The sequence below is a fragment of the Notolepis coatsorum genome (assembly GCF_963971535.1).
Source record: "Notolepis coatsorum genome assembly, chromosome: 2".
Lineage (NCBI taxonomy): Eukaryota > Metazoa > Chordata > Actinopteri > Aulopiformes > Paralepididae > Notolepis > Notolepis coatsorum.
Genome location: NC_140166.1, coordinates 57,027,791 through 57,049,223, shown reverse-complemented (window position 1 = coordinate 57,049,223; position 21,433 = coordinate 57,027,791). Strand labels below are relative to the sequence as shown.

Genomic DNA, 21,433 nt, shown 5'->3' with positions numbered 1-21,433 from the left:
GGAACTATTATAGCAATAATTACCTCATTTACAAGTTGTATTTAAGTTTGCAACTAAGGGCAAATACGGGAACAGATTAATGACAATTCAAATATGTAAAAAAAATCAAGATTTCGATTTTTGGGATTTTCTGGACAGCAAGACATTTGTTCATTTCAGAGCACCTCCCCCTTTGCGGATCAAATCGGGTTTGGTCACGGCGAGTCACCTGGCAGCGCGGACTCTCACTGAGAGGGCGTAACGTGTGGAAGGATCACACTATCCCACTTAGATCCTATCCGCGCTTAGCAGGCGCCCTGACCGAACTGTAGGAGTCGCTGTTTACAACGACCCGGTCCCACCCCGCCAGCTTCTCCCACCCTCTAATACTGCCAATTGTATTAGTGTGAACGGCCAGCCAAGCTGGTGACAACCCCGGAGCTGTGAGCTGGATTAGCGTCTCCGGGGTTGGTGACGAACGCAATATCCGCTACGCCACCTGACCGCCTAGCCGGCCTTCTGTTTTAGCTTTTTGCGGGTACAGAAAATCATATAATGATTACTTAACCCGCATGCTATCACCCCTTTATTGGAGATCATGGACTTGTCAGAGGTCAAAATGAGGTCAATGGTGGTTTGTGTCGAATCACATACCCTTGTGGGTTGGGTGATCAGCTGGCTGAAACCGTGCAGATCAGAAAACCTACTGAAGGCCTTGAAGACGGGTGCTGCTTTACGCAGCATATCCGTGTTCCAGTGCTCAATAAGAATTTGTTCTACCCCCTCCACCCCAGCTAAACACCCATCAAGTGTGTCATAGAAGCCACTCTGTTCTGGCGGTCTATAGATTGTGCCTACTAGTACTGGTTTCACCCTATCGAATAAGATTTCAATCTCGTCATGGTTAAGGTCAGTACGGTTGATGAACCGTAAAATACCGTTTAAATACAGAAGTGGATTCCATGTTTAAATACAGAAGTGGATTCCATGTTTAAATACAGAAGTGGATTTCATGTTTAAACACAGAAGTGGATTTCATGTTTAAATACAGAAGTGGATTCCATGTTTAAACACAGAAGTGGATTTCATGTTTAAATACAGAAGTGGATTCCATGTTTAAATACAGAAGTGGATTCCATGTTTAAATACAGAAGTGGATTCCATGTTTAAATACAGAAGTGGATTCCATGTTTAAATACAGAAGTGGATTCCATGTTTAAACACAGAAGTGGATTCCATGTTTAAACACAGATCAGGCTCTATTGGTCTGTTCTGTTCTTGAAGCAGGAAGCACAACACAACACGGTTTGACACAAGTATCCATTTATTAAACACAATAACGGGCTTTAAAACAGGACAAAATAGACATCCTAATATCAGATAAAAAAATGTTTGGAGTAAAAACGCTGACATTCCAGTGTGAGAACAGTTAACCTGCTACAAAGGTTACGGCCAGAGCTCCGACGGAGGTATCGTTTCCGTGCTCATAACTCCTGTTGATACTTGATCAAGAAACGACCTCTTCTCCATAATTGTAATTTATTTTAGGATGAAACTCTTAAGTCACCTTGTTAATTTGAAACGGTTAGAATCTTAAAGCTGCTATAGATAAAATGTGTACAGTATGTAGATTATTCTTTTTTTCTTTAATAATACATCCACAGAGCTTTTATAAAATATCGCTTTCCCCCCCCTCAAATAATTATTGATTCGTGAATTTGTATCATTTAACTGGAAAATCCATGTTTCAATATAAAAATTTTAAAAAAAGATCCCGTCCTCAGAGACGTTCTGGAGATAGAGAAGAACTTTAGTATTATTCCAGAATGATGTTTTAACCACCGAGTGTCTCTGATCAGATAGAAGTCTTGTTTATACTGAAGCTCAAACAAAACAACAAAACAACAACACACCCATGTACATGTCAAAATACTTCCCAAAGGTCAGTGAATACCACGATCACAACACCAGAGGGAGCTCCACAAATCATGTTAAACCCAGATTCGGATCAAACAAGGGACTAAACACGTTCCGCAATTATGCCACATCAATGTGGAACGCCCTACCCAAAGCTGTAAAGGAATGTGAATCACTACCCACTTTCAAAAACACTCTCAAAGAACACCTATGGGAGACTGCAATTCGAAACTGGCCCCTACAAATGTCCTAACCCAGTTGTACACTACAGTAAATGACCAAGTATGGCTTTGTCAGTATTCCAATGTACAGTGTACAGTGTCCCCCCCCCACCTCCAATGTACAGCCCCCACCCACCCACCCAACCCCACCCCACCCACCCAACCTCCCCCAATGTACAGTTTCTACGTCAAATGTATATACACTCTTTTTCTGGACACTTTTTGTATCACAAACTACTGTATTTGCAAATCTGATATGTCATAAATGTATAGATGTAGCAGTACTGTCTATCTGTATGTCATGTATGTCATATATGTTATGATGAATTGAAAATGGGGGACCCTGATGTAAACAGGACGAAAGTCTTTCTCTGGTCTGCATCCCCTTAACAATTGTATGTATTGAGCTGTAGGCCTACTGTATTGTACCCATTCTGCAATCTGTTAATAAACTTTTCAATCAATCAATCAATCAATCAATCAATCAATCAATCAATCAATCAATCAATCAATCAATCAATCAATCAATCAATCATGGCCACAAGGTGGCGCCAAAAGACTGAACAAGCTCCGGTTTGGTGTCACCAGTGAACCTCTGCACTGCATCAGAGACACGCCTGCCGCTCTGTAGAAACTACACCTACTGAGAAACACAAGAGTTCTCATATACTACAAAGAAAATGATTAAAAAAAATAAGAATAGAGACAAGGGGGGGGGGGGGGGTTCTAACTGGAGGGTCTTTCAGTTCAATACTGTAGTAATAATGTACAACTGCATTTCCCATGGATTCCTTGTAGCTTCATATTCATATTTCATACACATCCCGTTACACACACACACGCTCTCACAGACACCAGTGTTTCCACTACATGTATCTAACCGCAGTACCCCCCCCCCCCCCAACACGTGGGGGTCAAGCGGTGCGTCTCAACTCTGACCTCTGACCTTGATGGCGTCGATATCGCTCAGCCGTGGGGAAAAAAGGGCACATTTATGAACTTTTTCCGTAAAATCACAAGACAATCGCCTCCTCTGTCCTAAAACAAATAAGATACATCCTTGTTCGTAATGAGATAGTTACTGCTTAAAGGGACATTTCACTTTAGTAGAACCTCAAGTCGTCTTCTGTCAACAGCACCGTTCCTGGAGGTGTGTGTGGAGGGAAGACCGAGGAAACTAGTGGAACTAAAGTGAAATGTCCCTTTAACGTAAGTAATACCTTACTTAATCTCTTTAAGGTAAGTAATACCTTACTTAATCTCTTTAAGGTAAGTAATACCTTACTTAATCTCTTTAAGGTAATACCTGCCAGGCGGTAGAGCCAGACACACACACCACACACACACACACACACACACACACACACACACACACACACACACACACACACACACACACACACACACACACACACACACACACACACACACACACACACACACACACACACACACACACACACACACACACACACACACACACACACACACACACACACACACACACACACACACACACACACACACACACACACACACACACACCTCACTGTCATGACTATATCAAAGAGAGAGACACCTCTGATGGCTTAAGCTTAGCTTAGGCCTTTAAATTCCCAAAGGAACATAGGCCATCGACGAAGCTCCTCCATCCTCTTCGGCTCCAGATCTTGCCTCTGATGGGCAGATGTTTATATCAGGGTGTTTGGCTTCACCAGCCGGTCCTATACTGAAGAGTGGGTAGAGTTTCTCAGTGAAGGTGTGTTTATGAGTGCAGATGTAAGTCATGTCTTCAGGGTCGTAGAAGGACAGCTTCCCCCTGTTATAGTCCAGCTGTACTCTGACCCTCTGGGGGCTCCTCTTCACTGTGAGGATCTGACCCAGAACATTAATGTACTCACCTCTCCTATAACGTAGAGCCCAGATACCATGTTGTGGTGATGCCTGTAGCCCCTTACTCTTCCTGTCAAATGACTCTTTAGCTACACCTATAACCCATTCAGGATGGTCTCCCACCTCCACCTCCCAGCTGTGTTGTCCTGAGCTGAAGCTCTCAGAACCCAGAACAATGCTATACCCCATGTTCCTCTCTGGGTTGTCAGGGAGCTGCTGCTTTGTGGCTGTGCGTCTCACACTGGTCAGATCATCAGATATAGAGAGCCAGGGTCCTGCAGTGTTTGGGTCCAGAGTGACAGGAGTGAACTTGACCCTCTCCTTCATCTTCTCCCAGACTCTGAAGGTCAGGTTGCCCAGGTGTTTGGCCTCGTCTATCAGCGCTCCTGAGACCAGCTGTGGACGAGGCAGGTTGCACTGAGCTCTGGAAGAACATTCAAGAGTCAGTCCTGCTGTGGGCTTAGCTTCAGAGCCGCAGAGAAGAGAGAGATATTGATTTCCTTAAAAATAACTGTATTCCATATCTTCTCCATCATGTTTCTAATACAATCATTTCCACTCAATCAATAAATACACAATACACAATAAATACATACATACATACATACATACATACATACATACATACATACATACATACATACATACATACATACATACATACATACATACATACATACATACATACATACATACATACATACATACATACATACATACATACATACATACATACATACATACATACATACTATTGTACATTCCACTATACCCTCTCAACTTCAGTCACATCATCCAGATCATCCAATTACAACAGCACCTTTAATCTGATGCAGATTTAAAAGGAGGAGAGAGAGAGAGAGAGAGAGAGAGAGAGAGAGAGAGAGAGAGAGAGAGAGAGAGAGAGAGAGAGAGAGAGAGAGAGAGAGAGAGAGAGAGAGAGAGAGAGAGAGAGAGAGAGAGAGAGAGAGAGAGAGAGAGAGAGAGAAGAGAGAGAGAAAGAGAGAGAGAGAGAACAGCTCGCGCGGCCGTCCACTTCAGAGCAGAAGCGCACGGATTTACATTGGAACAGCTGTAAATGCCTATTATTTATTATTTATATACATATAGAACTGCTCCACATGGATTTGAATATATCATGCTTTAAGTACTGTAGTTTTAATGTAGTTGGTGTTTCTTTATAGTGGTGAGTATCTATGTATTGTGACTGTATGCAGTGATGTACCTGAACGCGTTCAATGAACGATCGTTCATGAACGCGTTCGTATTTTGGGCGAACGTGAACTGAACGTACTGATTATCCGCTAAATGAACGTAATTGAGAACGCGTTCATTCTCAGCGCTGTGTAACGGAGTTCAAAAGTGCGTTCATTCTCAGCACTGTTATAACGGCGTTCAAAGATGTGCCAGATTTCATATGTATTTCAGCCGAAACCCCTGTTAAAACACACCGTAAACAGGCTTTAAAATTATGTGGAAAACCAACCGATCTGGCAACGCGCCTGTACACCCCCTGCTACGTCATCAGACTCATCACAACAACAGCTGAATCTTGCGTCTGCGAGCAGAAGCCCAGAGCTGCGCAGCAGCAGGTCGAGAGCAGCACTCGCTCAGAGAACTCTACCTCTAGATGTCGGCGCTTGGGGATTTAAAATAGTTTAACGTTAAAGTCAGTACTGACTCAGACGGAAACAATCTAACGTTTGTCTGTAAACTTTGTCCACCCGGTTTGAAGAAGCAAGTCCCCACATCGACGCGACGACGTCGACAGCAACATTGAGAATATGCAAACGTCCTGTTTTAGTTTTCATAATAAAGACAATTCAAGCAAAGTTGTTCCTCATGTTTTTGAAAATATACTGTAGAGATGAAAGCTGCAGTGTGGACTGAATGCGCGGTGCAAAGCGTTATGGAAATGCCAGTATTCTGATTGCTGTCTGTGTGGTTCAATATTTTTTACAAATAATAGTTTGCAGCAACGTATTGAAAAAAGAACTAACAAAATGGGCCGTTCAATATCTCCTTTATGTTCGAAATGTCAAACAGACCTGGGTACCTACAGGCTACAGTCTATCACTACTTTTGGGAATCTAAGTGTTTATCCAGGTTCTGGGGCCAAGTGATTGATTGATTGATTGAACACTTTATTAACATATTGCAGAATGGGTACAGTATACAGCTCAGTCATGAATTGAAAATGGGGGACCCTGATGTAAACAAGACGAAAGTCTTTCTCTGGTCTGCATCCCCTTAACAATTGTATGTATTGAGCTGTACTGTCTGTATCAGGGTCCCCCATTTTCAATTAATCAGGACATACATGACATACAGATAGACAGTACTGCTACATCTATACATTTATGACACCAGATTTGCAAATACAGTACTGTTTGTGATACAAAAAGAGTCCAGAAAAGAGAGTAGGCCTATATACATTTGACATAGAAACTGTACATTGGAGGAGGTTGGGTAGGTGGGGGGGACTGTACATTGGAGGTGGTTCGGGGGGGGGGGGGGGGGGGGATAAGCCTCAATTTTTACAAATGTGGTATAGAGATGGTTTGCTTTTCCTTTTTGCTTGCTTCTTTTTGTTTTGTTTTTGCTTGCTTATGGTGTGGATGATGGCATAGAGATGAACTGGAGGACCCCCCCCCCCTCCATTGTCCCAATGTGTGTTTTTGTAATGTAAGTAACTACGTGAAAAATCTATATAAAAAAAAATATATATATCAAAAAAGAACTAAATTAGTTCATTTTTGAAACCATGAACTTTAGTTCAAAATTTTGAATTATGAACTATGAACTGAACTAGTTCATTTAAAAAATTGTGAACTGTGAACTGAACTAGTTCATGTAGAAAGTGAACTTTCCCAACACTGACTGTATGTTTGTCTTTCAACCACTGAAGCACAAATGAAGTTCCGAAAGGAAAATAAAGTAATTTGAGTTGAAGTTGAAGTTGAAGTCAGTCCCCGTTTGAAGATAAAAAAATAAAAATAAAAGATTTCCAGTTCCAGTGTCCATTTTGCATGTATAACCCGTTATTATCTCATTAATTAGAATGTTAGAATGAATTTTAGAATGATGATCAGTGTGATGTACTCCTGAAAAAGTATAGTAATATGGTTTATTTGTATTGGGAAAGATACAGACACATTAGCTGGTTGAACAACATCTATATGTGTGGTAATAATGCAGATATTGAGTGTGTTTCTGTGAAAATGCGCGTGGCGCACGCCTCTGAATCCAACCGGAGTGGAAAAAGAACTTCGCTTCCCGCCCGCGAGTCACGCACCCACCCACGGCCGTGGTGAACAGCGACGCCTGTTAACCCTTTCACTGCCACACGACAGAAGGTTAACCCTTTACTATCACACACCCGACGGTCGCCGGGTTAACCTTCTCTCGTGTGGCAGTGAAAGGGTTAACCGGCTGTCGTGTGGCAGTGAAAGGGTTGATTGATTGATTGATTGAAAAGTTTATTAACAGATTGCAGAATGGGTACAGTACAGTACATCTCAATACATACAATTGTTAAGGGGATGCAGACCAGAGAAAGACTTTCGTCTTGTTTACACCAGGGTCCCCCATTTTCAATTCATCATAACATATATGACATACATGACATACAGATAGACAGTACTGCTACATCTATACATTTATGACATATCAGATTTGCAAATACAGTACTGTTTGTGATACAAAAGTGTCCAGAAAAGGAGTGTATATACATTTGGCGTAGAAACTGTACATTGGAGGAGGTTGGTGGGGTGGGGTTGGGTGAGGGCTGTACATTGGAGGTGGGGGGGGGGGTTGGGTAGGGGACACACACACATTTTACACTGTACATTGGAATATTGACAAAGCCTTACTTGGTCATTTACTGTACAACTAGGTTAGGACATTTGTAGGGGCCAGTTTCGAATTGCAGTCTCACGTAGGTGTTTTTTGAGAGTGTTTTTGAAGGTGGGTAGTGATTCACATTCCTTTACAGCTTTAGGCAGGGCGTTCCACATTGATGTGGCATAATTGCGAAACGTGTTTAGTCCCTTGTTTGAGCCGAATCTGGGTTTTACATGATTTGTGGAGCTCCCTCTGGTGTTGTGATCGTGGTATTCACTGACCTTTGGGAAGTATTTTGACATGTACATGGGTACCTTGGTCGCGTAGTGTATCTTGTAGACCAGGCCCATTGCAAGTTGCTGTACTCTGTCGTCTACTCTAAGCCATCCTAGGTTGTCAAAGTGGGCAGGGGTGAGGTGGGTTCTAGGAGTCAGGTCAAGTAGTAGTCTGACTAGCTTGTTTTGAGATGTTTGTAATTTGTTTTTTAGTGCCTTTGAGGTGCTTTGGTACCATGAGGTGCAAGCATAGTCGTAGTACCCTTGAATGAGTGCTCCTGCTAGAGTCTTCAGGGTATTCTTGTTTACCAGAGAGGAGATCCGGTACAAGAATCGCGTTCGTTGGTTGACTTTTTTTATTACATTGGCTGCCATTTTGTCACAGGAAAGATTAGCCTCTAGGATGGAACCCAGGTAGGTAATTTCATCTTTCCTTGTGATAATATTGTCACCCACTGTAACCGAGAAGCCGTCGGTCTTGCTGAGTTTGTTATTTGAACCGAAGAGAATGGACTCTGTTTTGCCCATGTGTAATGATAGTTTGTTGTCGGCGAGCCATATGCAGATTTTGCCTAGTTCCGAGCTGAGGGCTTTTTCAACCTGTAACTTGTTCTTTTTTTTTTTTTTTAATTTTTTTTATTATTGCAAAACAAAACTTATTAAAAGTCAGTACTCAACACACAATGTATAATGAAACTTTCAGTAAAGGTGGTTAAAATATATGCAAGTACAGAAACAGGATAAAACAAAAATAGTCAATAATAACATTTTAACCGTATACCGTGTATATCCAGCGAAGTTACAATTATATAAATGTTAGTATATAATATACCCCGAATACCTATTTTCTAAAACCCTACACACATATGCTCCAGCTCAAATCCCCCCCTCCCGGACCCCCTCTTGGATAGTACCTCCATTATCCCTCACTCCTAACCAGACATCACCATTATAGGCTAGCTTTTATTCTCTCCACCACTTCTAACCACATTAACATTTTGGATTCATTGAGCCCTAGAATTCTTGCTGTTGATATTTCTTGATATATCACATCAAGATATGTAAGAAACCACACTTTTCGGCACATTTTTTCCGGTTGAAACCAACGTGATGCAATCAGTTTTTTAGCTACTGTGATACCCGATAAAACCAATCTTTTTAGTTGTGGGTTCACTGCAAACTCAAAAACATCATTCAATAGCAATACCGCGGGGTGTACAGGTATATTCCAAAATACGAGTATTGATAATTGTTGGGACACATCTTCCCAGAATGTCTTAACTGGTGGGCAGTCCCAATACATGTGCATAAATGTTCCTTCGTCCCCATTTGTACATTGGGAGCATTTGGAGTTTTGTATAAGCCCCATTTTGCACAGCCTTATAGGAGTCAAGTATGTCCTGTGAATATAGTTCAGATTGATTTGTTGATGATCCGGGTTCCTTGATGTAAGTCGGACATTTGCCCAGGCTCCTTGCCAATCAAAGTCATTTTCCAGGTCTGGTATATCCCTCCTCCAGACATTGTCTAGTTGAAGGGTTTCGTACGAGGACGTTAGTAATTGTGAATAAAAACCTGATACAAAACCTCCCAATGTATTTCTGTCATAGAAAAATTTGTGGTATCTGTGGTGTTCAATTGGTATGTGTAATGGAACACCGTGGGATCTCATACAAAGTTTTAACTGTATGTAAAAAAGCCATGTGGACTCGGTGAGGTTAAACTTTATGCATATTTCGACATAACTACAGAGGCCCTTGTTATTAAAAATATCCCCTAATGAGTGTATGCCTCTTTCTTCCCATACAGGGAATCTTATAGGTCGTTTTCCCATTAAGAGAGCATTGTTATTGAATATGGGAGTGTGATTATGCCATACTTGATTGTTAGGAAATTTCCTTTGAGTTTCCCGCCATGTCCTGATTGCATGGGTTATTATTGGGCCAAATTCTCGCTCACAATGCTTGATTGAAAGTTTAGTGTATGCTATGTCTTCCAATCTCTGTGGGGCTACTATGTTTTCTTCTAAATTTCTCCAAGATACCAAAGCCTCGGGGTCAAACCATATCTTCTTCAGTGGTCTTAATGTGAAGGCATTAAAATATTGTAAAAAATCTGGGACTGCCATGCCACCGTCTGCTTTACTTCTCTGTGCGGTGGATCTTTTTATGCGAGGTGGTTTGTTATTCCAAATAAATTTGTATGTGGAGGTTTGTAATCTTTTCCAGTAGCCCTCTGGAGGAGGTAACGGAAGCATTGAGCTGAAGAAATTGATTCTTGGTAATACATCCATCTTAACTATTGATACCCTTGCCTGTACTGAGTTTTTAAGTTTTGCCCACCTGTCCAGGTCGTCCTTGATTTTGTTCTGTATTTTTGTGTAATTGTGCTTCACCGTTTGTCTTATGGTGGGGAATATTTCCACTCCCAAGCATCTGAAATGTTTTACCATCGGTATCGCACCTGGGAGGGTTATATCTTTTTTTGCAGGGGTGTTAAGTGGAAGGAAAGCCGACTTCGGCCAATTTATCTTAAATCCCGATAAATCACCAAAGTTCTCAATCAACTTGAGCAGATGAGGCAATGTGGTGTTGGGGTTTTGCATGAACAATATTACGTCGTCCGCATATAAACTAATTTTTTGTTGTGTGCCCTTGATTACGATTGGTTCTATGGATTGGGATTGTCTTATATATTGTGCTAAAGGCTCTAATGATAAATTGAATAGTCCGGGACTAAGAGGGCAACCCTGTCTGGCAGAGCGTGATACCGGAAAGATTTTGGAGATGATTGTGCCTGTTGTAATCATGGCCGATGGGTCCTTGTATAGTACTTTAATCATATCAATGAAACCTTTTCCTAACCCCATCCTTTCCAATACTGCCCATAGAAACGACCATTCCAACCTGTCAAATGCTTTCATAGCATCCAGGGATAGTATCGCCTTAGGTGTGATGTCCTCTTTGTCTGTATCTAGTACGTGCAGTATTCGCCTTATGTTATCATTGATCAGGCGACCTTTTATGAAGCCTGTTTGGTCCGTATGAACTAAAGACGTCATATGCTTTTGCAATCTGATGGCTAATATCTTAGAGTACAGTTTGACATCGGTTCCGAGGAGGCTTAAAGGACGGTAACTACCGCATTCAGTGGGGTCTTTGTCTTTTTTGTGAAGAACTGAAATGAGTGCGGTATTTTGGTGTTCGATGAAGCTTCCCTCTTTGACTGAGTATAAGATCATATTTAGTAATAAGGGTCCAAATATGTCCCAGCAAGAATTGTACATTTCTGATGGGATACCGTCAATTCCCGGAGCTTTGCCGTTTTTCATTCCGGATATGGCCTTCTTGAGTTCTTCTAATGTGATCGGTACTTCTAACCGTTTAGCGTCTTCATCTGTAAGTTTAGGGAGAGTAATTTGATTAAGATATGTGTCTAATTTGTCTTGATCAAAGGTCGTTTCTGAGTTATATAAATCGGAGTAGAATTCTTTGAATGTATCGTTTATTATTTTGGGTTCTGTTACTAGAGCTTGTTGTTTCCTAATGGCAGTTATATCTGCAAATTTTGCATTAATTCTTAGTCGCATGGCTAATAGGTGACTAGGTTTAGAACCTTGGAAGTACTGCTGTTGTCTAGTGCTGCGTATTTGCAATTCCGATTTTTGTCTGTACATTGCTTTGATCTCGGTCTTTAGAATGTTAACTTGGTTATCTAGTCTAGTAGAGTTGTTGTATTTTAAAGAATTAAAAAGCGTTGAGTAAAGCGTTTCCATTTCAGACAGTTTTGTGTTTTGATTTTTGCGCAATATGGAGGTAAATCTATCCGAGAAATCCTTGATCATACTCTTTACCGACATCCATAATATTCTGGGATCTTGCACCGAGTTAGCATTAACTTGTAGGAATACTGTGAGAGCTTCTTTAATTTGTGTAATGAATTCCTTGTTGTTAAGCAGCATCGAATTAAAACGCCATCTTGGGGCCCGGGTAGATAATGTACCAAATGTTGCTTTCAGGATTAAGTAGCAGTGATCTGATAGCGCATTGGGTGTCATTTCCACTTCGTATTTATCAAATATTCTCTGGGATGCAAAGACGTAATCAATTCTGGATAGTGTGTTGTGTCTCGCCGAACGACAGGAGTACTTGCGGGTCATGGGGTTAAGTGAACGCCATAAATCAGTTACTCCTGTTGATTTCGACCAATCTTTTAATGCTTTAGATGAATTCTTTTGTTCGCTGGAGAAGGAAAGGTAAGTTTTGTCCATCCTTGGGTTCCAAATGGCATTAAAATCCGCACCTATTATGTATGAGTACTCGGGATGGTTTAACATTTCTCCTGTTAGTGAAGTGAAGAAACCCACTTCGTACAAATTCGGGGCATATACCGCTGCCAATGCAATTTTCCTGTTATTGTGTATAATCCTAGCTATAGTTATGCGCCCCTCAGCATCCGACCATACCCCTTTCAATTCGATATTTAATTTGCGTCTGACGACTATGGCTACCCCTCTAGTTCTCGTAGCAAAAGAAGAGTGACCAATATTATGGTATATGTTATCCGCTAACGTATTTATGTCTCCCTCTAAAATGTGCGTTTCGCTTAATAGTGCCACGTCCACATGTTCTTTTTTCATCAGTGTAAGCACGCTTTTGCGCTTGTGTTGTTTGTTTATCCCACCGGTGTTCCATACCATTATATTCAAACTAGCCATAGTCTATGCATGTTTTCGTGTAGTTTTTGGTAATGTTTCTGGAGTATGAAGCTACAATAGATGCACATCCAATTAATGAGGTCCCGTTGAGAGCTGAGCTTAAAAACATATATATATACAAATAAAAATCCCCTATTTTCCCCTCTCCCAGAAAGTCGAACATGCCTGTGTTCCAAGAACACATCCTCCGCGATTGACTTTCTCCCATGGTCCACCGGATTGCCCAACCTGAGCATTGTAATCCTAATTTTCCTATGCTCATTGCCATAGGATCTAACATTTCCATTCTATTGCAATAGAATGTCGCTTTTGGTCTTGCACCTTCCCTTACTGTAATGAAGTATTGTGATAAATAACTAAAGATAAAAATAAAAAATAAAATAAAAAGAGAATAAACCTTTATCGACATATTCCTTTGAACCCTCCACCAACGTGTGAGGGAAAAAAAAAAAGTAAAAGATTGTAGATCAGTATTGACACTTAATGTGAAGAACATTGGAAAAGAATAATGTAAGTTACAATATATTTAAAAAATATATAGTAATATTGACACCTTAATGTGAATAACATTGGAAAAGAACAATGTAAGTTAAATTATATTTAAAAAATATAGGGTGATGAGAAGAAAAAATTTGATAAAATAAAAATCAATGGAAAGATATAGATAATGAATAAGAGATAAATAATTATCAACGTGGAGAAGCCACTAGAACCGATTTAACTGATTAGATAAGATAGAAAAGCAGCGCCTTTTAGCGCTTCAATGTGCCTTTAATGGAGTGATTACTTAAATTGTTAGAGTAACCTTGCTGTGCCCATACGTTTATGTGTGGATAATTTTAAAGTATTATTAAGGTCTGATTGCACTTCATTTAATTTATATATGCTATGTGTATGCACACCGAATGTTATTGTTAGAGTTGTATGCTTCGTTGTCATGGTGCCTTATATTCTAGAAGGTTGTAGAATATACTAGTGCCTAGACTATTTTACTTCGTTGTCATGGTGCCTTATATTCTAGAAGGTTGTAGAATATACTAGTGCCTAGACTATTTTACATTCCAGAATGATCTAAGAGACCCAGGGCATTTGAGCGATAAACCCAGAATATTCCAGATAGATCTTTTTGCATTGATATTTATTTATTTGTCCCCTCAGAGACCAGAGACTGAAATTATAATGTATTATGAATCGTATTATACACAATAAACATTGTTATAGACGACTTGCATATCGTTTGCTACTTTGATGAACACAGCAATGTTATTCCAACACTGGTGGAATGACCTCATTGATGAACACAATAAAGTCATCCCTACACTGGTATATATTTAGAGAGAGGCTTAACTGAATCCGGCATTTCCGTCATGCTTTGGGTTATTTGCTGCATTTTGAATCAGGAAATCCTCAGCATCAGAGGGTGTAAATGGACCTGACCTGCGGCCGTTATTGTCCAAGTATGATAACAGCGCCGGATATGCTAGCCTTGGCTTGTGGCCGGCTGTGTACAGCTTTTGCATCACAACTTTGTATGGTTGACGTCGGATGATGGCCTCTCTGCTCAAATCTTCGTAGATAAATATTGGTTTATCACCATACTTCAGCTTCCCACGTTGGTTGCGAGCATATTTGATGATTTCATCCCTTGTTGTAGTCTTCCGCAGAGTGACAATGATGACTCTCGGCCCGTTGATATTTTGCCCCTGGGAACCAATTCTGTAAACTTGTTCCACTTCTGGCACTTTGTTTGGGTCGGAGTTATTCAAAATCTTTGATAACTCGTTTGGAAAGTTGATGTCATCGCAGTTCACTGATTCATCAAGCCCCACAATGCGGATGTTATTCCGCCTGTGGTAACGATGGGTTTCTAGTTGCCTCTCCATCACTTCGTTTTTAAGCAGTTTTATTTCCCTCCGGTATTCATCTTTAACTTTTTCCATCTCTTCTCCCATCACTGTCATGATACCTTCGTTCGCCTTGACTGCTTTTGTGTTTTCTGTCACCGAAATCTCCACTGTCGTGATTCGCTCTGACTGTGCATCGAACGCTTTCTTGACTTCTTCTAATTTCTCATCGATGTGATCGAATTTAGCCTCGATGCGATCGAATTTAGCCTCGACGTTTGCCTCGAGCGCCTTGATGTGTGTAATCTGTTCTTTCATCAGGTTAGACTGTTCTGCCATCTGTTCTTTCATCAGGTTAGACTGTTCTACCATCTGTTCTTTCATCTGGTTAGACTGTTCTAACTGTTCTTTCATCATGTTAGACTGTTCTACCATCAGGTTAGACAATGTGTTGAAATCGGGTGGATTTCTGCTTACTTCAGTTGACGGCAAATGGTAGATAGATGCAGTGACGTTGGAATCCATAAATCTGGCTGCTCTCCCTCTCACGGAGCTTGAATCTGTACCTTCTTTTATGTTGGTCTCTATTGACTCTCTTTCGGGGACCGTAATCGATGATCCCGGTACGTTGTCCTCTTCCTTCTCCTCCTCGGAGCTTGTCGCCGTCGGCTCAGAACCAGCGACGGTTCGGACGCGTCTATCTCGTGTTTTTACGTCCTGCGCCGTTGGAGTTGCCGTAGTTATTTTCTCTGCCTTCTTTCCACCTTTAACCATATTGTCTTTTGATATGGTTAGTAGAGGGTCTTAACAATACATACGATGTGGTCTATTCTCTTTCTTTACTGTCCAAATAATGTTTTTAAACGAAATTAGCGTTAGTGGGAGCGGAGCAATTGCAAAATGCGTGTGCTACATGTTGTAGCGTAACCGGAAAAGTTTACTTGTTCTTGTCAGAGACCAGCAGGGCTGAGTCGTCCGCAAACAGGAACAAGTTGCAGTCACAAGCTGACGACATGTCATTTGCATAAATTAGGAATAGTAGCGGTCCTAGTATGCTTCCTTGTGGAACACCACAGCTCACTGTGAGGGGGGGGGATAGGGTACCGTTTACTTCCACCATCTGTTCCCTCCCCTCCAGGTAGGATTGTATCCAGCTCACTGATAAACTATCAAAACCAATTGCTTTTAGCTTGTCAATCAGAATGGTGTGATTGACAGTGTCGAAGGCCTTTTGTAGGTCCAGCATGACCATGCCGCAGTATTTGCCCGCGTCCACCTCTTGTTTGATGTGGTCGTTCAAGTAGAGAAGGCATGTGTCAGTGGAGTGGGATGTTCTGAAGCCAGATTGGAATTCGTAGATTAGATTTTTTTCCGCGAGGTACTTTTCGATCTGTTCGTATACTATTTTTTCCATGACTTTCGAGATGGATGTAAGGATAGAAACAGGGCGGTAGTTACCCGGGTCTAATTTGCTGCCCTTTTTGTGCAGGGGTGTTACTCTCGCAATTTTGAAGTCCTTGGGGACGTGTCCCTGTTTTATGGAGAGGTTTATTATGTGTGTGATGACTGGGGTGATGGCTGCTGCTGAGTCTCTGAGGAATTTGGAGGGGATGTTGTCATGGCCAGTGGCCTTGTTTGGTTGGAGGGCGCTCAGTTTTTTGAGTACCTCATCTGTTAACCTGTTAAGGTTAACCTTCTGTGTATTGTCGCAGTGAAAGGGTTAACCGTTTTGGTAGTGCAGCAGTGAAAGGGTTAACATGGGAGCAGTCAGGGAAAGAGAGTCAGAGAGAAAGGAGAGAGAGAGAGAAAGGAGAGAAAGATAGAAAGAAAGAGAGAAAATTTGAGAAAAAGAGAGATAGAAAGAGATAGCGATGAGAGAGAGAAAGAGAGCGACAAAAAGAGAGGTAAATCACTTACCTTTTCAGTGTGGTCTTGTAGTTCTATGGAGGTAAAGACAGATCAAGTTAAACACTACACTGTAAAACTGAGCGTCATCTGGTCACTTTTAAACTATCAGCTAATTGTATTAAACTAAAACTGGGTAAAATGCTATTCATAAATGGTTCAAATGCATTGAATTCAGCTCATTTCTATTTCAAACGGCACATAGTCTTTTTTATTATGTATAGGTTACTAATACTTATTTAATAAATATGAATGAACCCCAATCCCAGTTTTTACAGTGTACTAAACATCCTCAGCATCATTCTCTATGAACTGAAGAGAGACCAGTCCTGACCTGCAGGAAGGAGACGTGTTCAGCGTTCAGCTCCTGCTCTATGGCTCTGATTGTGTCTGAAAGGGTTGACATCTCTCTGTCCAGCCCCTCAATCTTCTCCTTCATCGTCTGGCTCTTCTGCTCCTCTTCCTCCTTCAGTGCAGCTACCCTGACCTCCTCTTCCTCGTGGAGAAACTGGTGAAGCTTCTTAAACTCCTCCTCAATCTGCTTCTCTGTGTGCAGGGCCTGGACCTGGAGATTATAAGATAAGATAAGATATTCCTTTATTGATCCCCTTGGGGAAATTCAGGCATCATAGCAGCATGGGGGATGGGGGAGGGGGGGCAAGGGCATCATTTTGTTTTCAATGGTGGAGGCGACACATTTGTGGGGCGTGATCAGTGGCTGTAAGGTCGTAGATTTAAAAAAAAAATTGTGAGTTGTTTCTATATACAATTCACTTATGACAAGTCATAACGTCACACAAGAAAATATTTTGGAGGGCCGGGCCAAAATTCCGAACTCAATTATGCATAATATATTTGATTTCTATATAAAAAGCAGTAAATGGCATTGTTTTGACTGCTGGTAAGAGTGTGTTATTATTTGGCAATTAAAAGGTGAGGTTAGCTTTCAAAAATATAATTTATTCAAATAGAATTTCCAAAATGATAAATAATAATGATAAACAAAATGTGAAACATTTAACTCATTTTCAGTCACATTAATAACAAAAGTCATTTTGAGTTTCATATACTATTGAAACAAGGATTTTCTTAGATTTCTAAAGACATCACATCATCTTTGTAGCTGAACTGTGTAACTGTGTAAAGAAAAGTGTCCCAGTTTTGTAGCCTTTTTGACTTTACATTTAATGTTTTCAGAACTGTGCAAAAAAAAATATCATGTGTCCCATTTCACTTGTTATATTTCCACATTTTAGTGTTCTTCAGTTCTTTTTTTTACTGTCCAGAAAAAAGAAAAGGATCAAGTGTCCCATTTCACTTGTTATATTCCCACATTTTAGTGTTCTTCCGTTATTTTTTTTCATTTAGTGTGAGAAATCCAGTCTCTTTTGAGCTTTAACAAGTCCATCAAAGTCAGGTTGAATGTCTGAGGTGGAGATGCGAAGCACAGCTGACATGTTCATCAGTGAGAGAGGATCTGTACCTGGATTTGGTATGAGAGAGGATCTGTACCTGGATTTGGTAAACTTCATGACTGAGAATGTCTGTTCACATATGTAGGTGGATCCAAAGAGAACCAACATCTTCTGAGCATGTCTCCCCATGTTTGGAAAGTTCTCCTCCTTGAGAGCAGAGTAGAACTCTAGCAGTGATGCTGACTTAAAGTGCTCTTTCAGTAGTGAATCAGACTGCAGGTCAATGAGGTCAAGCTGAACATCAGTGGGTGCACTATCAACACTGCAGGTAAAGGGAGAGGAAACCAGCTGCATTTCATCCTCAACCCTTTTAAAATCTTGAAAACGCCTTGAAAATTCATCATGCAGTTCTCCTCTCCGAACATGGATGAGTACCTGTGCCGGTGATCATCTGATGGTTTGACTTCTTTCAGGGTTTTCATGTGTTCGAGATTGTTGCTGCCTAGTTGCCTTGAAATTAATTGCAACTTTGTCATTTTTTTTCACATGGCTATGCATTTCATGAGCAAAAATGCCCTTGCCCTGCAGTTGTGTGCTCAGTAGGGATGGGTACCGTTCACATTTGCTCTGATACGGTACCGGTACCTGTGAATCGATACCGGTACCCAACGGTACTTTTTTCAGTACTTTAGTCTCTAAAAATGTAATCTACCTACCTCAGTTGTAAAAAAAAAAGTTAAAAAGTAAAAAAAAAATAGGCCGGTCAGAATCAACAATGCCCAGGTCTGGCCTAGAGGCTTTTAAATACAACAAGGTCATAGACAGATATTTCACACAGACCATCGTTCAGCTTCACACCAAACTTTCAGGGGAGGGGTGCTATGTATCTGAGCACACCTGACGACATGGCTGTTGTTGTTATGCAAAGACTTAGCGTACTTAGCGTGTGCACACAAACATGCGACTCGTCCCTCGCCGGGTGCTCACCTTGTCTTTGCATGACAATGGCTCAGGTCGTCAGAGACCTGAGCTCAGAGATGGAACAAGCAGCCGTTTTCCGTGTGGTCCAAGTGCCGCGTCGCGTCTCAGTTTATTATCGTGTAACATTGTTTTGGACGGTAAAAAAGTGCAGGGGACAATAACTGCTTTCTGAAAACATGCAGGGGACATGTCCCCTGTGTCCGCCCCCCCCCAATAACTACGCCCCTGGGGGGGGGAGTACAGGTAGTAAAAACAACACACACAGTGTAAACAAATAAGTTTAAGGAAATAAGTCAATATAATTTACTATCTAACTAACTATACAGCATTCACAGTGTCACATAAGGTGCAGTATGCATAAGGTAGTGTTATAATTTACTATCTAACTAACTGAAATATACAGTAGGGGGGGGGTTAAAAATCATGTCTCTCCCACAATGGACTACAAATGTACAATAGGGCACTTATTTTTACTGTGTGCAGGTTGAGTGCAGCTGCAACCTTACAGTAAATCATTTATCATTAATACAGAATATTTGTACCTTTACGTGTTCTGCTGTGCGGACGCATGTTTGTTTGATTTCTTTAAAGGCCCGTAGCTTGTCACGTAAGGTCTTCAGTGGAGCCTGGAGCTGCTTCTGCAATGGAATTCATTAATTCATTAATTCATGATGTATTTCACTTGAAAGATGCAAGTATGAGGACTCTGTGCTGCAGCACCGGTTTCAACTCACGGACTGGAGTACATTTGCCACCCAGGCCACCCTGGACTCCCACACTGACATTGACTCCCACACTGACATTGACTCCCACACTGACATTGACTCCCACAGACATTGACTCCCACACTGACATTGACTCCCACACTGACATTGACTCCCCACACTGACATTGACTCCCACACTGACATTGACTCCCACACTGACATTGACTCCTACACTGACATTGACTCCCACACTGATATTGACTCCCACACTGACATTGACTCCCACGCTGACATTGAATCCCACACTGACATTGACTCTCACACCTCCTACATTGTGGACAAAAATAAATCAACTCCAACATCAGTGTCTGAATCTAATCCCATCTAATTGTTCTGATTGTCATTGTTTCTGTATTCATTAACAACGTGACAACAATGTTTACTCTGTGTATTTATTGAGTATAATTAAAGATTTAATAAATTAATATAATAATGATTTTGCCATACCTTGTGATCCTCCGAAGCTTCCTCTATGAGGCAGCAGTTGTGCCTCTTGTGTTTTCTGGAGGACTGACACACCACACAGATGGGCTGGTGGTCATCCAGACAGAAGAGCTTGAGTTTCTCACCGTGCAGACTGCAGAGCACCTCAGAACCTGCTGGAGCTCCCTGGCTTCTCTCCCTGAAGGCCTCACACAGGTTCTTCAAAGCCAAGTTACGAGGAGGATCTAACATTGAAGAGACTTCCCTACAAAGTGGACAGTTCTTGTCTTCTCTGTCTCTCCAGTATTGTTGCAGACAGGCTTTACAGAAGCTGTGGCTACACAACAAGACGACAGGATCTGTGTAGATGTCACGGCACACGGGACAGGACAGATCCTCTTCACAATGAGACGAAGCCATTTTGTCTCTCAGTAACACTGCCTCCTCTGGAAAGCTCCCTGAAGTTTACTTTAACTTTTGTTATAAACTTACTTAGATTCAGTCAGCAGCTGGTTGAAGTCACTGTTTGATCACTAGTTATGAGGGCCGACGTTCCACTCTACTGGTTAAAGTTGCTTACTCGTTAGTACGTTCGTTGATAAAGACAAATAATGTCCACAGCCGCTCCAGTGTAAAACAAAGATATCCAAATGGTTTATTTCTCTTCCACAGCGAAGTCTTTCTTTACAGAAGCGGTCCCAAAGCTTTTTTCCTAAATATTCACATTACTACTACAAGGTAAGAAAACTGTATTTTCCCAGTCTCCAAATCACCGCCGACTTGACACATGAAGATTCCTCCACACTGGAAAGCCGAAAATCTATGCTGTTTAGTCTATCGGTTCAGTACCGCTCAGCAGTTTCAAGATGCACACAGACCTGGCAGAGAGAATTCCTGAATATATATAGATTGTAGTGCTGAGAGACGGGAGTCTGAGGCGATGTCCTGAAGTGGAAGGTAACTCCTTTAATATTCATCAGCACAACTACAAGATACAATACATTACTATAAAGCTAAACAGAATGCCAACCGCTTAAATAGGAATGCTAGAGGTTTCTAGAAGGTACTACTATGACATCATCACCAATGTTCCAGAATGTTCTACTATGACATCATCACGAACGGTCCAGAATGATTGGGCAGAACTAAGGTTCTAGAATGTTCTGCCATACTATGACATCATCACCAACGTTCCAGAATGTGCTACTATGACATCGGCACTAATGTTCTAGAATGTTCCTAACATCAGTTCCA

The 21,433-nt window shown here is 41.2% G+C and overlaps 1 protein-coding gene across 1 annotated transcript; it reads right to left on the bottom strand.

Moving 5' to 3' along the window:
* Window positions 1–2,722: 2,722 nt before the first annotated feature.
* LOC311223373 (zinc-binding protein A33-like) lies at window positions 2,723–20,599 on the bottom strand (the record flags this gene model as incomplete). The annotated part of the gene is made up of 5 exons (XM_084308161.1): window positions 2,723–2,757; window positions 3,833–4,434; window positions 16,607–16,629; window positions 16,929–17,159; window positions 20,204–20,599. The coding sequence occupies 5 exons, from the start codon at window positions 20,597–20,599 to the stop codon at window positions 2,723–2,725; spliced, it is 1,287 nt and encodes a 428-aa protein (XP_084164287.1).
* Window positions 20,600–21,433: the final 834 nt, after the last annotated feature.